At 49.4% G+C, this 15,990-nt stretch overlaps 1 protein-coding gene across 26 annotated transcripts in view; it reads left to right on the forward strand.

Moving 5' to 3' along the window:
- The window catches only part of GTF2I (general transcription factor IIi), a 108,548-nt gene extending 102,536 nt beyond the window's left edge, over positions 1 to 6,012 (forward strand). For 9 of the 26 annotated variants that reach the window (XM_065541821.2, XM_074034800.1, XM_074034807.1 and 6 more), the window contains 5 exons: positions 488 to 516; positions 1,813 to 1,854; positions 3,231 to 3,272; positions 4,078 to 4,153; positions 4,868 to 6,012. In XM_065541821.2, the coding sequence (XP_065397893.1) occupies positions 488 to 516; positions 1,813 to 1,854; positions 3,231 to 3,272; positions 4,078 to 4,136 (172 nt within the window). In that variant the 3' untranslated portion in view covers positions 4,137 to 4,153; positions 4,868 to 6,012. Of the gene's footprint in view, positions 1 to 487; positions 517 to 1,812; positions 1,855 to 3,230; positions 3,273 to 4,077 lie in introns of all 26 variants that reach the window. The other 17 variants (XM_074034793.1, XM_074034799.1, XM_074034795.1 and 14 more) reach the window with 3 other exon arrangements.
- Positions 6,013 to 15,990: the final 9,978 nt, after the last annotated feature.

The following is a 15,990-nucleotide window of genomic DNA, read 5'->3' on the forward strand; positions in this document are numbered from 1 at the left end:
ACCCAATCAGTTCATCATTAAACTGCCACTGTCTCTAGTTCACATCTCTTAGGACTGGCACTCAGAAATCTCATAATAAATCCTCTTGAGGCTTCTTCTCATTCACTCGTCTTCTTCCAACCTTCTTTCCCTCAAAATCTCATATTTTTGTTCCGCTTCCCCATGGTCATTCTCCATATCATTCCCAGGAGTTAGGCCAAAAGCCCCTTGCGTTCTTCCATGCATTGAACTTAGAATCACTCTGTTTCCTGCTCTGGCGTTTCTGTTTTTTGTTTTTCCTCCATTTACTGAGTAACATTTTCTAACAGTGTTCTTATTATGGATACGTATCTATCTCTTCCATAAGTTTATAAGATCGTGGATAATACTTCTCACTGTAGTACGTAAATGACATGGGCTAGATATGAGTTGAATAGACAGTTATACCTGTAAATCCTTATAGAGTGAAAATAAATTATTATACTTTACAATTTGTTTCTCTCTTTAGACCATTTCCAGGACTTGTGATTAATAACCGTGAGTATTTTGTGAAGCGTTTCTGTTTTTTCCCCGGGTCTGACATATGTGCGTGTGAGTGTGTATATGTGTTTAAAGTATATCACGTTCCTTCACCTATGTCAGCAGCCGTGCCAGATACTTATTTTAGCCCTCAGTAAAAACACCAGGCACTTCCAAGTTGTAAAATTCTTCAAGCTTCTTAACTTTTCCTATCCTCGATGTGCTTAATCATAAAATGGTAATAATAGCACTGATTCTGGGGGAGTCGTTCCAGTAGATGGAAAGCATCTAGAACAAGTGTCAGCAAGCTCCTGCCGAGGTGTGTGCATAAAGTTTTATTGAAACCACCATCGTGTTCATTTGTTTATGGCAGAACTGAGAGGTGGCAACAGCAAGTGTGTGCTTGCAAAACCTAAAATGCTTACTGATTGGCTCTGTAAGAAAAGAGTTTGCAGCCCCCTAACCTAGAACAGCATCTAGCCTATAGTATGTGCTTAGCCTACGGTATGTGCTCAGCGAATACAATCTATATTTATTACTGCTTTTATGACTGTTATAATGACTGTGCTTGGATTTCGTGCCAAAGTCAGTCACTTAATGTGCCTGCTTCTATTACTATTTCAGCACCGCGTCTGGCACACATTGGGCTTTCAAATATTGTCGAGCGGGTGAACAACTGTCCTTTCAATGCCTTAACATTGATGTCATTTTCAGTAGTATTTTAAGCCAAACTTAGTTTTCCAAGTGTGTTTTTGTTCTCTTAACTTTATTATTAAAAATGTATAAAAGTGAGGCCAGGAGCGGTGGCTCATGCCTGTAATCCCAGCAGTTTGGAGGCTGAGGCAGGCGGATCACTTGAGGTTGGGAGTTTGAGACCAGCCCGTCCAACATGGTGAAAACCTGTCTCTACTAAAAATACAAAAATCAGCTGGGTGTGGTGGCAGACACCTGTAATCCCAGCTACTTGGGAGGGTGAGGCAGGAGAGTCGCTTGAATCCTGGAGGCGGAGATTGCAGTGAGCTGAGATCGTGCCATTGCACTCCAGCCTGGACAACAAGAGCAAAACTCTGTCTCAATAAATTATTTATTTACATAAATAATACATACATAAAAAAAATGTTCTCTTTTGTTCCTGTTCTTGTGCGGTAGTGTGGAATAGAGTTTTATGGTAATTACTATGAATTAGTGATTCTGAGGACCGTATCAGAACTCTGAGGTTTGTATCCTTCTCATCTTGAGCAAATGTATGTTAAAATGCTTGTCAAAGGGAACAACACGTCCTTACATTATTAAACCAATCTGCTTCATTTTCAGAGCTGGTTGATCAGAGTGAGTCAGAAGGCCCCGTGATACAAGGTGAGTGAGGCAGGGGAGGGCCCGGAGCTACTCCTGCCACTCAGTCGCCTGCCCTGAGGGGACTCAGTTACACAGCGCACACATGCTTCTCTGTGGTTTTCACTCCTGGGTTTGACAGCTGATCAAAACATAAATTCAAGCTGTGGGTCCTGATTGAGAACAGGGGGCTGCAAACCATTTGCACCCCCTATCCCAGCTCAGGCCTAACATCAGGAACCCCAGGATTAATGGATAGGATGAAATGGCAGAGAAAGAGGGTCGTCATTTTAACCTGACTCTGTGCCGTCCGTTTCTAATGTCTGCCATAAGTGATTGAGCAAAATGTTCTTGAGTAGAAATGTACAGATTATGCTTTTAAAAAATTCCTTAAAAAACAAGTGGAGGCCGGGTGCGGTGGCTCAAGCCTGTAATCCCAGCACTTTGGGAGGCCGAGGCGGGCGGATCACAAGGTCAGGAGATCGAGACCATCCTGGCTAACACGGTGAAACCCCGTCTCTACTAAAAACACAAAAAAAACTAGCCGGGCGAGGTGGCGGGCACCTGTAGTCCCAGCTACTCGGGAGGCTGAGGCAGGAGAATGGCGTAAACCCAGGAGGCGGAGCTTGCAGTGAGCTGAGATGGCGCCACTGCACTCCAGCCTGGGGGACAGAGCAAGACTCCGTCTCAAAAAAAAAAAAAAAAAAACAAGTGGAATGGCCCGGTGCTATGTGAGTCATTGAAAGTAATGAGGCTGGGTGCGATGGCTCACGCCTGCCATCCCAGCACTTTGGGAGGCTGGGGCGGGTGGATCACTTGATATCAGGAGTTCGAGACCAGCCTGCCCAACATGGTAAAACCCTATATCTCCTAAAAATACAAAAATTAGCCGGACGTGGTGGCGTGTGCCTGTCATCCCAGCTACTTGGGAGGCTGAGGCAGGAGAACCGCTTGAACCTGGGAGGTGGAGGTTGCATTGAGCCAAGATCACGTCACTGCACTCCAGCCTGGGCAACAAAGGGAGATCGTGTCTCAAAAAAACAAACATATGAACAAAAACAAAAAAGTAATGAAAAGCTTTTATTAAAGGGAGTAAACAGAAGGATGAGGAAGAAAGCATAACTAAGGCACTTGTTGTTTTCACAGTAGAGCTATGTTAAGACTGCTCTTTCAGACTTCAGCTGTATATGTGAACTTAGGACCACATTTGAGAAACAGAAATTTGAAAGTACACTTGGATAATTGTGTGCTCCACCTCAAGACCGTGGGCATTGTTTCATCATGCGCCTGTGTTTGTACAGAGTCTGGAGGGCTTTTCTCCTCTTCCTCCTCCTGGGTTCTTTCATAGTATAAAGCAGCTGTTGAACAATGTGGAAATCAGTCTCTGTGTTTCTCTTTAGAATCAGCTGAACCAAGCCAGTTGGAAGTTCCAGCCACAGAAGGTAAAAGGGTGGGGTGGTCCTGCAAGTCCTTAAGACTTCTTCTTTCTTCTTTTTCTTTCTTTTCTTTTCTTTTCTTTTTTTTTTTTTTTTTAAGACAGGGTCTCACTCTGTCACCCAGGCTGGAGTGAGGTGGTGTGATCTCTGCAACCTCCGCCTGCCAGGCTCAAGCAATTCTCCTGCCTCAGCCTCCCAAGTAGCTGGGATTACAGGCCTGCACCACTATGCTTGGCTAATTTCTGTATTTTTAGTAGAAACAGGGTTTCACCATGTTGGCCAGGCTAGTCTGGAACTCCTGACCTCAAGTGACCTGCCGGCCTTGGCTTCCCAAAGTGCTCGGATTACAGGCACGAGCCACCTCGCCCAGCCAAGACTTTTTACCAGGACAAAGGATTGTGTGTTTAAACTATTTCACTAGAACTGAGTGGTGGTTTTGCTCTCTTTCTTCTGGATGAATTGGATTTGCAGGTTATGCTGTTGCGAGATGACGCATAGCTGCTTTTGCTCCATTTCCCCCAGATGACTTGGTAAATTCTCCGTGAATGACTCTGCTACATAACCTAGATAACATAATGTGTGTCCTTTAAATGCATAAAAGCCAGGAGATGTTTGTTACTTTGAAAACTTAAGTAACAAAATTTTGAATGTGTTGCTAGAGAGACTTCTCTCTCTGAAGCTCTTTTGATGTTTGGTGTCTTGTCCTTCTTATTATTAAACCATATCTTAGTAAACAGTTTGGTACGAATGGATTTATCATTGAGCAGGTCTGCAAAATAATTAATCGGTACCATTTTGTTTCCATTGATAGAAATAAAAGAGACTGATGGAAGCTCTCAGATCAAGCAAGAACCAGACCCCACGTGGTAGACCTCTTCCCTCCTAGGGTAAATCAGCTTCTGTGTCAGGGATGCCGTGTGGTGTCCATCTGAACCCCCTGCATACGCGTAGCTAATGTGATCTCCCCATTTTCACATAAGATGGTGGCCCTGCCTTCAGGGAATGTGGGAGCCAGGTGGGAGCCTTCCTGGATGTTTAAGCTAGAAGATTCAACAGGGAGATTCTCCTTGGATCAATATATGTCTCTCAGTCAAAGATGTAAAAGCACTTTTGCCTTAAAAAGAATGTTGTTTCTAATCTATAGAGTAAACGTTGTCCTTCTCATTGGAATTCACTATGAGTCAGAATCATTAGACTGACTTTTTTTTTTTTTTTTCTGTAGTAATAGTATTTTGCAGAGTCTCACAGAGCTGCAGATCTATTGTTCATCTTGCAGAGTTGAGTTCACAAGTCTGATCCTGTTATTCCAGATTTCTTAAATTTGGCCAAGTTATAACAGGAGCAGTAGCTTGAGACCCGAAGTCAGGAAACTTTGACAATGGATTTTTTTTTTTTTTTTTAAATCCAGAGACTTGTTGTACTGGAGTTTGCCTTACCCTGTCAGCTCATGGACTTAAGGTTTCATCCCGCTTTATGAGCGCATCTGAATCCAAGTCACTGTCACCTGAATTTGCAAATTAAGTTGTGATATTCGTGACTGTTAAATTCCTGTAATTAGATTAACCTGTTTGCTTGCTTGTTTGTTTTCTCTCCTATTTTAGCTTAAAGTATCAGTGGTTGAGAAGAGCTTTTCGGACGTGTTACTTCCCCAAGCTGTGTAATATACTTGTATAACAGAAATACCTTCTATACAAACCTTTTTTTCTACTTTTAGATAGAAATGTCTACTTTTTCAGCAGTTCTGTGAATTAAAGAGCAGAGTGACTGTGGGTCTGGAATGGCTGGTGTACTTGGGAATGTATTATCAGGATTTTACAGCAATGCTGGGAAACGACAGGGAAAATGACAGGAATGAATCTCACCAGATTTTTTATGTACTCAGCAGAGCCTTGAGTTACGGTGTTTATTTTCCAATCAAGTGAAGATATCTCCTACTGGAACATCTCAGCTCCTGCAGTGAAGAAAAATTCCTGTGATAGTTCAGTTCCTTAGTTTTTCTATTTGGAAAAAAAAAAAAAATCATTTAAATGATCTTTTGTTCACGGCTCTCCTTAATGACTGAGTGAACAGTTCCTATCTGTATATTTGACTAAACCTTTTCCTAAGCTATCTCTCATGGTTCCTATGTTTTTTTATCATAATTAAAAGCAAAACCATCTGGATCACCTAACAGTCAGAGGTCAGTATCTCAGCGTGTGAATTACAGAGTAAATACAGAGAGAACCTCTTCCACTTTTACTTTTCGTCCAAATAAAATGCATGGTGTACCAGAAGTTGAAGATCGGGTTGAGGATTGGGGCTAGCTCGATGACACTAAGGCCCCGACATCGCGGGACGGGACCTGCTGTGGCGTGGATTCTTAGGAACGCGGTTCTAGCCGGCCCCCTCTCCAGGGCTCGCCGTGGCCGGCGTTACTTCCTAGTTCTTCTTGTAACCCTGAGGTGCCAGCACGGGGAGGGAGGAGGGATCAGGGGGCTGAGGATGCAACCTCTGACGTTCTGCGCCTTCCTAGGAGAGTCTTACATGTGTTGAGATTTCACAAGCAATGCGAGTTGTAAAATACCAGCTCTACAAGAAGCTAGGCTCTGTGACAGCATAGTTCTCAGTAGCTTTATCACAATATTCACAATGGAGAATTATATGACATGGTAGCAGAAATAGGCCCTTTTATGTGTTGCTTCTATTTTACCTCAAATTGTAGATATAGGGTAATCAATAAAATCCATCCATGCCTTTCACACACTAAGTCATTGCTCTCTCGGCTGTTTTCATGGTTCTGTCTGGGGAAGTTCGGGGGTGGCTCGGCGTAGGTGGGACACAGACCGAGGCAGAGGCTGGCGCTGGGCAGAGCCCACCGGGCCTCCCGGGGACAGTGCCACTTGCGGTGTTTCTCAGACCACTGCTGTCCATCTCCTCTGAGCTGGGCCAGGGCCCCCACCCACCCTTCTATCTGGGCCAGCCAGCCATGGATGAAGAGCAGCTCACATACGATTTTGGGAGCCAAAAGCCCCTGCCATCGAGAGCTCATGCGGCAGCTCCTCCTGCCTGAGCCCACACACTGGCTCTGAGGCTCCTCTGTTCTCAGCGTGGTCCCTGCCTCTGCCGTGCCCCATCCGCGTGGGCCAGAAAGGGAAACTGATCTCACGATTCGCCTGCCTGCTAACCTGGGAGGAGACCGCTTCTCTGATAGCGTCTCACAGTTCTTTGAACGTGTCCTTAAAACGTGCCCTGCCGTGCCACCCTCAGCCACACCTCCCGGCGCCGATCCTGGAGAATCAGGGCCATGGCAAGGCTGCTGTTGGCGAAAGCCCAGCTCTTCCGTGAATCTCCATTCAGTTACTGGTTTCACACTCATTTGTGAGGTCACAGACTTGCCAAGGAGATTCATGATTCAATCCGTTACAACAATTCTGTGTGTACATAACACATTTTTTTTTTCTTTTTCTTTCTTTTTTTTTTTTTTTAAGACAGTCTTACTCTGTTGTCCCCAGGCTGGAGCGCAGTGGTGCAATCTCAGCTCACTGCAACCTCCACCTCACAGGGTCAAGCAATTCTCCTGCCTCGGCCTCCCGAATAGCTGAGGTTGCAGGCATCCACCAACACACCTGGCTAAATTTTGTATTTTTAGTAGAGATGGGGTTTCACCATGTTAGCCAGGCTGGTCTCAAACTCCTGGTCTCAGATATATACACGTATTTTTATTACATATATATATATACACACACACACACATACACAAAGGATTTGATTTAAGCCAGGTGCTGTGGTGTACAGCTCTAGTCCTAGCTACTAGGGAGGCTGAGGTGGGAGGATCACTTGAGCCACTGCAGTGATTACACCAGTGCACTCCAGTCTGGGTGACAGTGAGACCCTGTCTCTTAAAAAGAAGAGCCCTTAGCTACCTGCATTAATTAATGAACAGGCAGTGCATTTCTGTGTGGTTTTGTTTTTTTTTTTTAAGACGGAGTCTCACTCTGTTGCCCAGGCTGGAGTGCAGTGGCATAATCTTGGCTCACTGTAACCTCCGCCTCCTGAGTTCGAGATTCTCCTGTCTCAGCCTCCCGAGTAACTGGGATTACAGCCACCTACCACCACGCCCGGCTAATTTTTGTATTTTTAGTAGAGATGGGGTTTCGCTATGTTGGCCAGGCTGGTCTCAAAAGTCCTAACCTCAAGTGATCCGCCTGCCTCGGCCTCCCAAAGTGCTGGGATAACAGGCGTGAGCCACAGCACCCGACCTCAGGCAGTGCATTTCTAAAAGGTGGATAGTGTGATTCTTCAGAGGGTGAAGGGGAAGTTAAACTTGCCCAGTAAAATCTTCATTAGCCGAGTAGTCTGGATTGAAAAAGCAATACAATGCAAGTAGGTGTCTTCAGTTGCATTTTGAAGTAGGTTGGTCTCTATATTTCTTTTATTTTCGAGACAGAGTTTCGCCCTTGTTGCCCATGCTGGAGTGCAATGGCACAGTCTCGGCTCACTGCAACCTCCACCTCCCAGTTCAAGTGATTCTCCTGCCTCAGCCTCCTGAGTAGCTGGGATTATAGGCATGTGCTACCATACCTGGCTAATTTTGTATTTTTAGTAGAGACAGGGTTTCTCCATGTTGGTCAGGCTGGTCTTGAACTCCCGACCTCAGGTGATCCACCCACCCTGGCCTCCCAAAGTGCTAGGATAACAGGCGTGAGCAACTGTGCCCGGCCGCAGGCTGGTTTTTCTGAGCCTCCTCCAGTCCCCCATTTCTGCTTTTTTTTCTCTCCAAAGATCAAAAGTTCCACTGGCGAGGAAGATCAAGGGACCAGGCCTTTCTAGTTTCCACATTATACTCCAAGCGCTGGTCTTAGTAAATTCAAGGCACCTGGTGGATTTAACCATTCGGGGGCAGAATTGTCACACACCAAAGGGGCATCTTTTGGAAAGTCACTGCACAGCGACCACCCATCTTCTGGAAGGTCACCGCTCGTCTTCCTAAATGGAAGCCCCAGTTTCTGGACTTGGGTGTGTTTTGAGGATTTGGTGTTCTCCCAAAGTGCCTCAGTTTCCCTATGATGGGGAAGAGGAAGGGGACGGATTTTAAGAATCCTGGAGGCCGCTGTCCCTGTCCTTAGACCTGTGAGTCCAGGGAGATGACCACAGACAGGGCTGTGGGTCCTTTACTCTGAAAAGCATCACTTCCCCTGCCTGGAGTTCAGATCCTGCCTGGATTCACGGTGGGAAGTGAGCTCTGGCTCTCTCTACTTCACCCACGGCTGGCTGCCCGCTCTCCTGGCTCACGGGGCAGACAAGATGCAGCTTGCAGCCGGTTATAGAAATCACAGGTTCCTAGGGGCCTGGTGGCCCATCAGTGACAAAGGGCAGGTGGACCTGGTATGGCTGCACCAGAGGGGCTTTCTCACCCTGGGAACTGGGCTAAAAACCAAGCCCAGACTGTGGCCCATGCTTTTGTTCCCCCAGCCGCCTCGAGGTCCCTCCCTGCCTGCCTCCCGCACCCCCACCCCACCTTAATTCTTTTCTTTTTTCCCCCAAGACGGAGTCTTGCTCTGTTGCCCAGGCTGGGGTGCAGTGGTGCAATCCTGGCCCCCTGCAACCTCCGCCTACCGGGTTCAAGCTATTCTCCTGCCTCAGCGTCCCGAGTAGCTGGGATTACAGGTGTCCACCACCACACCCAGCTAATTTTTGTATTTTTAGTAGAGATGGGTTTTCCCATGTTGGCCAGGCTGGTCTTGAACTCTTGACCTCAAGTCATCTGCCTGCCTTGACCTCCCAAAGTGCTGGGATTACAGGCATGCATGAACCACTGCACCCAGCACCACGCCTTACTTTTGAGGAAGTGTTGGGAAAGCCGGCTCTGACATAGCTTGTGAGGCAAGCCCAGCTAGGGAAGGTGTTTCCTGCCTGACTTCCTCCCCAGAAGCAATAGCGGGGCCTGCTGTGGCATCCACTTCCTGCGGGGACTCAAGGCTGCTCACGCCTCAGGCTACATAAAGCAGGAAGGACCCACGCAGGAGGACCCCTCCAGAGGTGTGAGGGCGATTTGGTGGACACAGGCAGGGCCAGCAAGAGAGCAGAGGGCCCACCTCCCAGAGCCCCAAATGCCACAGGCTGAGAAGGTCTAGCTACATCCAAAGGACCTGTTGAACTCCTGCCCCGATTGACTCTCAAACTGTCCCCTCCTGTACGGTGCCCACACCCTCCAGGGGAAACCCCTGGATAGACAGCAGTCCCTGCAGGTCTCCAGAAAGACAAGGCCGGAACAGGGAACCTGGGGTGCGTGTTCATGAAGCTGTGGCAAGTGTGGACACCAGAGCCCCAAGTTTCTTTTTCTGGCCTGCGGGAGATGAGCTTCGGTCCCACGGAGGTGACAAGGTAGTCCTCATGCATGATGGGGATCTGCGGTGCCTTCAGTGAGTAAGCCGCGTCTACAGGTCCCGCCTGTCTGCGGGCGGCCTGCCCCCATCTCCAGGCCTGTGTGACTTAGCGACTGTCCCAGATCTCCCCAGGGAAGTCGGGCAGGGGCCTGGCCCTCGGCAAGTCCCAGAGGGAGCGCACCACCGCTGACTTCACTGCGCTTCTTGGGGCTGGGGAGATGTGGAAATGGCCACTCCAGACCCGGTGACTGGTTGGCTCTTAGGACATGGTTTCCTCATTACAGAAATTTGTTTCAAGTGTACAGAAATCAACATCGGCCAGGTGCAGTGGCTCATGCCTGTAATCCCAGCATTTTGGGAGGCCGAGGTGGGTGGATCACCTGAGGTCAGGAGTTTGAGACCAGCCTGGCCAACATGGAGAAACCCCGTCTCTACTAAAAATACAAAAATTAGCCAGGTGTGGTGGCAGGAGCGTGTAATCTCAGCTGCTCAGGAGGCTGTGGCGGGAGAATTGCTTGAACCCGGGAGGCGGGGGTTGCAGTGAACCAAGATTGCGCCATTGCACTCCAGCCTGGGCAACGGAGCGAGACTTTGTCTCAAAAAAAAAAAAACAAAATTCACCGAAGCCCCCAGGCGTGGTGGTGCACTGCAGGGTTTAGCCTTCCTGGGTGGCAGAGGGCATCTGGGCCCCTGAGCACGGAAGTGGGGCTCCCGCGGGGGCGGGGCTTGAAGAGTCCCCATTCCTGTGGTGCATATTTGATGAGGGCCCATGTCATGCCTGGAGCTGGGCCAGAAGCCACAGTGCATGGCCCAGCCTGTCCATGGGCTTGGTTACTGTCAGCCTGGCCATATCAGGGAAAGCTTCCAGGCCACCCACACAGCTGCACCACACCCAGACCAGGTCTCCAAGGGACATCATGAGACTGCCCCCACTGTCAGAGCCCCGGGCCGGTGGTCCCAGCAACTTGGGGTGCCTGCTCTCCTTCGTGTGACATTTTCTTCATTCCAAGCTCAATTTAAACAGCAAGAAGCTGCCCTGCCTCCTATCTGGCAATTTCCCTGCCCCGCAGCTTGGAGGCAGCCCCTGCGCAGTTTGTATCTGGTGATGGCCAACGTTCGCCACCCTAGTACTTGACCCTATTTAATCCTCACGGCAGCCCATGAAGTGGGTAGATTGGTTAGTGCCATTTCACAGATGAAAAGACGGAGGCTCAGGAAGCTTCAGCCACGTGCACAGCTCAGCCGTGGCCTGCACATCTCCCCACGCGGCCTGGGCCTCCATCTGACTCCCCTGAGTTGAATGTCTAGGGCCTGAAGTCCGTTCTCTCATGTCCCTAGGCCAAGGGCTGGAGATCAGGTCTAGGGGAGAAGGGAGTTCCCAGGGCTGTGGTTCAGCTGTGTCCTGGGCCAGTCTCCCACGGGCAGGTCCCTGATTCCCCTCTGCCGAGGCCTCGGGGTCCACCCCTGCCAAGCAGAGCCCAGCACAGGTGATTTGGTTGATAAAGGAAGACGGGTCTCTGGGGAGGCAGTGAGTGGCCCACGTTTCTTTTTTGCCTTTTTTTTTTTTTGAGATGGAGTCCCACTTGCTCTGTCTCCCAGGCTGGAATACAGTGGTGCGATCTTGGCTCACTGCAACCTCCACCTCCCGGGTCTCCTTCCTCGGCCTCCTGAATAGCTGGGATTATAGGCACCTGCTACCACGTCCGGCTAATTTTTGTATTTGTAGTAGAGACGGGGTGTCACCATGTCAGCCAGGCTGGAGTGGCCAGCATTTCTGCCTATTGACACCTGCCTGCCAATACAGGGTCGGTCACATAGAGCCAGCGCCATAGGCACCTTGGGGCCCATCCTGCTGCCCTAGGCAGGAGGGAGAGCTGGTCCTGTGGGCCGGCCCGGGAGGCTGCCACCCAGGGCTGTTCAAGGGGATGGATCCTGGCTGTCACTGTCAAGAAGAGGCAGCAGGAGAGCCTTAGGTTAGACCTGGGAAAGAACTGTCCCACACAAAGGCTGATTTGCTCCAGTCCTAGTAACTGCTAGATTTCCTCTCCTGATAAATTGTGCCAGAGGGCACTGTGTGGGTCCCATGCCCTGAAGCCAAGCCCCCTTTCTCCCCATATGGTCCCCACTGGCCTGGCCTTGGGGATTTCCTGGTTAAGGAAATGGTGAGCTCAGCCCATCTGGGGAAGGCCAAGTGGCCTGAGGGTGGAGAAGGTGACATTTGGAAAAAGGCCAGGACCGGCAGCTCAGACCTGGAAGCCCCCACTGCCCGCCAGCCTGGCTTGAGGTGACAGCTTCCCTCATGAGCCCCCTTCCCCCACCCATTCATTCATTCATTCATTCACATTGTTCAAGGGCAAGGCATGAGAGGGCAACAGTTAAATCATGATCCTGGGTCCAGACTGCCTGAGTCCAATCATGGTTGTAGCCTGGCGCGATGGCTCATGCCTGTAACCTCAACACTTTGGGAGGCCAAGGCAGGCAAATCACTTGAGGTCAGGAGTTCGAGACCAGCCTGGGCAACATGGTGAAACCCCATCTCTACAAAAAATACAAAAATTAGCTGAGCATGGTGGCGTGAGCCTGTAATCCAAGCTACTGGGGAGGCTGACACAGAATTTCTTGAACTGGGGAGGCGGAGGTTGCAATGAGGCAGGATTGCGCCACTGCACTCCAGCCTGGGTGACAGAGCAAGACTCCGTCTCAAAACAAAAACAAAACAAATCCCAGTTCTGCATTTACCAGCTGTGGCAATCTGTTTTCCTCTCCGTTTTCCCGTCTGTGAAGTGGGAAAAATTGGACCCACTCCCCGACAGCCTCCTTGTGAGGAGAAGATGTGATCGTAAATAGAAAGCACCTAGAATAGTGCTTGACGTAGGGCGGGGTGGCGGGGTGCGGGGGGCCCTTCCTGTTAGCACTCGGGACATGGGGGAATTCTTGGGGCCGTGGTATTGTTCTAACACCCAGTGATGGTTCACCAGCTGTCTCCTTTATAATAATTAGGTAAGAGATGCGGTTTTCGACATATTTCACAACACAAACATTTTTAGAAATTCTATTTCCTCCCCCTGAAAAAACTCTCTTATCTCTTTATTACTTCCTTCCTTTATTTTATTTTATTTTATTTTATTTTATTTTATTTATTTTTTTGAAACGGAGTCTCACTCTGTCACCTAGCCTGGAGTACAGTGGCGTGATCTCGGCTCACTGCAACCTCTGCCTCCCGGGTTCAAGCGATTCTCCTACCTCAGCCTCCCAAGTAGCTGGGATTACAGGCTTGCGCCACCACGCCTGGCTAATTTTTTAATTTTTAGTAGAGACCGAGTTTCACCATGTTGGCCAAGCTGGTCTCGAACTCCTGACCTCAGGTGGTCCACCCATCTTGGCCTCCCAAAGTGCTGGAATTACAGGCATGAGCCACCGTGCCAACCTTTTTTTTTTTTTAATTAAAAAAATTATTTGGATCTTGTTTCATCCACACATTAAATTAAATCCTGGCCAGACACAGTGGCTCATGCCTGTAATCCCAGCATTTTGGGAGGCTGAGGCAGGAGGATCATTTGAGACTGGAGTTCGAGACCAGGCCAAGCAGCATCTCAAGACCCCGTCTCTACCAAAAATAAATAAATAAATAAATATAAAAAGTGGGGGAAAAAAATCCTATGTCTTCCTGAATAAAGGCTGTGAGCCTGCTTACAGAGGTCATTACAAGGTCAAACTCAAGTTCGGAGCGCTTCCTGCCTCTGCTCACCCAACAAACTTGCTGGATACCCCGTCTGCAGAGCACTTTGTGGGAACATGACAGGGTCTCGGGAGGCCATAGGAGGAGAGTGGAAAGATCACAGCCAGGGGTTCGGGGTGTCTACAGGACAAACACGCTGGCCAGGCAGTTATGCAAGAGTGGAAGGACTGCTAGAGGAAGGGAAGGAAGTGCCGAGAGCCCACAAAAGTCTCTACTTACAACGATCCCCACTAGAACCTTCCTCTGCCCCGCCTTGACATGCCCAGGTGAGCACCACTGCGGGTCTGGCGTCTGTGCTGAGCTTTTTTTTTTTTTTTTTTTTTGTTTTCTGAGACAGAGTCTCACTCTGTTTCCCAGGCTGGAGTGCAGTGGCACAATCTCGGCTCACTGCAACCTCCACCTCCCTGGTTCAAGTGATTCTCCTGTCTCACCCTCCCGAGTAGCTGGGATTACAGGCGTGCGCCACCACACCCATCTAATTTTTGTATTTTTAGTAGAGACCGGGTTACACCATGTTGGGCAGGCTGGTCTCGAACTCCTGACCTCAGGTGATCCACCCACCTCGGCCTCCCAAAGTGCTGGGATTACAGGCATGAGCCGCCGCACCTGGTCCCACTTGTGGAACTAGCATCTATCTGGAGAGAAAGCAAACATCACCCACCACCTCCTGCTCCCTCCTCTCACTACTGTCCCCGCCATCATCCCAGAGGTCACCCTGGCTTCCAACACCACAGCCTGGCTGGGGCGGTTTTCAAGCCTCTTAAGACATCCTCCAGAACATGTGCTCTGTGCCTGCCTTCCTTCCGTCAGTGATGTGTCTGGAAGATTCCACGGTGTCGCCCTGTGGGACAGTTCCTTGTCATTGCTGAGTAGGTCCTGTTGCAAATGCCTATCTATCTGCATGGAAGGCTCCGAGATACATAGATGGAAATCACCATAGGAAGGGCTTGCAGGGCTGCTCACACCCAGGGCTGGGGACCTCAGGGTGGAGGTGGGGGACCGTAAGGACCAGAGGGAGCAGGTGCCGGCAGGTGATGTGACTTTTCTTCTCTATAAAGAAGCAAAGGCCGGGTGCGGTGGCTCACTCCTGTAATCCCAGCGCTTTGGGAGGCCGAGGTGGGCAGATCACTTGAGGTCAGGAGTTTGAGACCAGCTAGGCAATTTGGTGAAACCCCGTCACTATAAAAATACAGAAAATTAGCTGGACATGGTGGTGCATGCCTGTAATCCCAGCTACTCGGGAGGCTGATGCAGGAGAATTGCTTGTACCCAGAAGGCGAAGGTTGCAGTGAGCCGAGATCGTGCCACTGCATGCCAGCCTGGGGCACAGAAAGAGACTCTATCTCGAAAAGAAAAAAAACAAAAGAAGAAGAAGTGAAGCATTTGCCAAGCAAATCTTTCAGAGCTGATGGAATGGACCTTACACTTCTTGGATAATAAAAGCAGGAACAGGCCAGGTGCAGTGGCACGTGCCTGTAGTCCCAACCTACCGGGGAGGCCAAGGCAGGAGGACTACTTGAGCCCAGGAGTTGGAGGCTGCAGTGAGTTATGATTGTGCAGCTGCACTCCAGCCTGGGTGACAGAGACCCTGTCTTTAAAAAAAAAAAAGACCAGGCGCAGTGACTCACACCTGTTAATCCCAACACTTTGGGAGGCTGAGGCGGGCGGATCCCCTGAGCTCAGGTGTTCGAGACCAGCCTGGCCAACAGGGTGATACCCCTTCTCTACTAAAAATACAAAATTAGCCGGGCATGGTGGTGCACACCTGTAATCCCAGCTACTCGGGAAGCTGAGGCAGGAGAATCGCTTGAACCCGGGAGGCAGATTTTGCAGTGAGCAGAGATCGCACCACTGCACTCCAGCCTGGGCAACAAGAGCGAAACTTCACCTCAAACAAATAAATAAAAGCCCAGTATGTCTCGGCTTTCATCTGCCAGGCTTCAACCCTCACCCCGAGGAGATCAGGTCCGGACCACGAGCTGACCCTGGGCTCGGGCAAAGATGAGTTGGTGCAGCCCCTGGCCTGCTGGGAGGCACAGGCTGCAGTAGGCTGCCTGGGGCTGAGGCTGGCCACTCATGAACTCATGACCTTGAATGAGTTCCAAAAGTTCTGGGCCTCCCAGGCTCTAGGGGGAGTGGGAGAGAGAGGCCTCAGCCTGTCCCTGGGCACGCTGCTCCCTCCTCACCTCTTTGTCCCAAATTCCCTTCCTGGCAAAGCTGACAATCTTATTTCACTCTGGAAGAAACTGAGTCAGCTCTAAGGAACAATTCAATGAAAGATTTGCTTACTTGAGGATCGGAACTCAAGTCTCACTCAAAGTCTGTGCCATTTTCATCCCAGCTGTCACTGGCACTCATCCACACATAGCCAAGGACGAGCACCTAGCACTTGCAATGCACACTCCCATGCCCACGTTCATTCACTCATTCATTCATTCACTCATTCATTCACTCATCATTCATTCACTCATTCATTCACTCACTCACTCCTTCATTCACTCATTCACTCATTCACTCACTTGTTCATTCACTCATTCATTCATTCACTCATTCATTCACTCACTCACTCACTCACTCGTTCATTCACTCTTTCATTTACTCATTCATTCATTCACTCATT

Source organism: Macaca fascicularis, chromosome 3 (assembly GCF_037993035.2).
Source record: "Macaca fascicularis isolate 582-1 chromosome 3, T2T-MFA8v1.1".
NCBI lineage: Eukaryota > Metazoa > Chordata > Mammalia > Primates > Cercopithecidae > Macaca > Macaca fascicularis.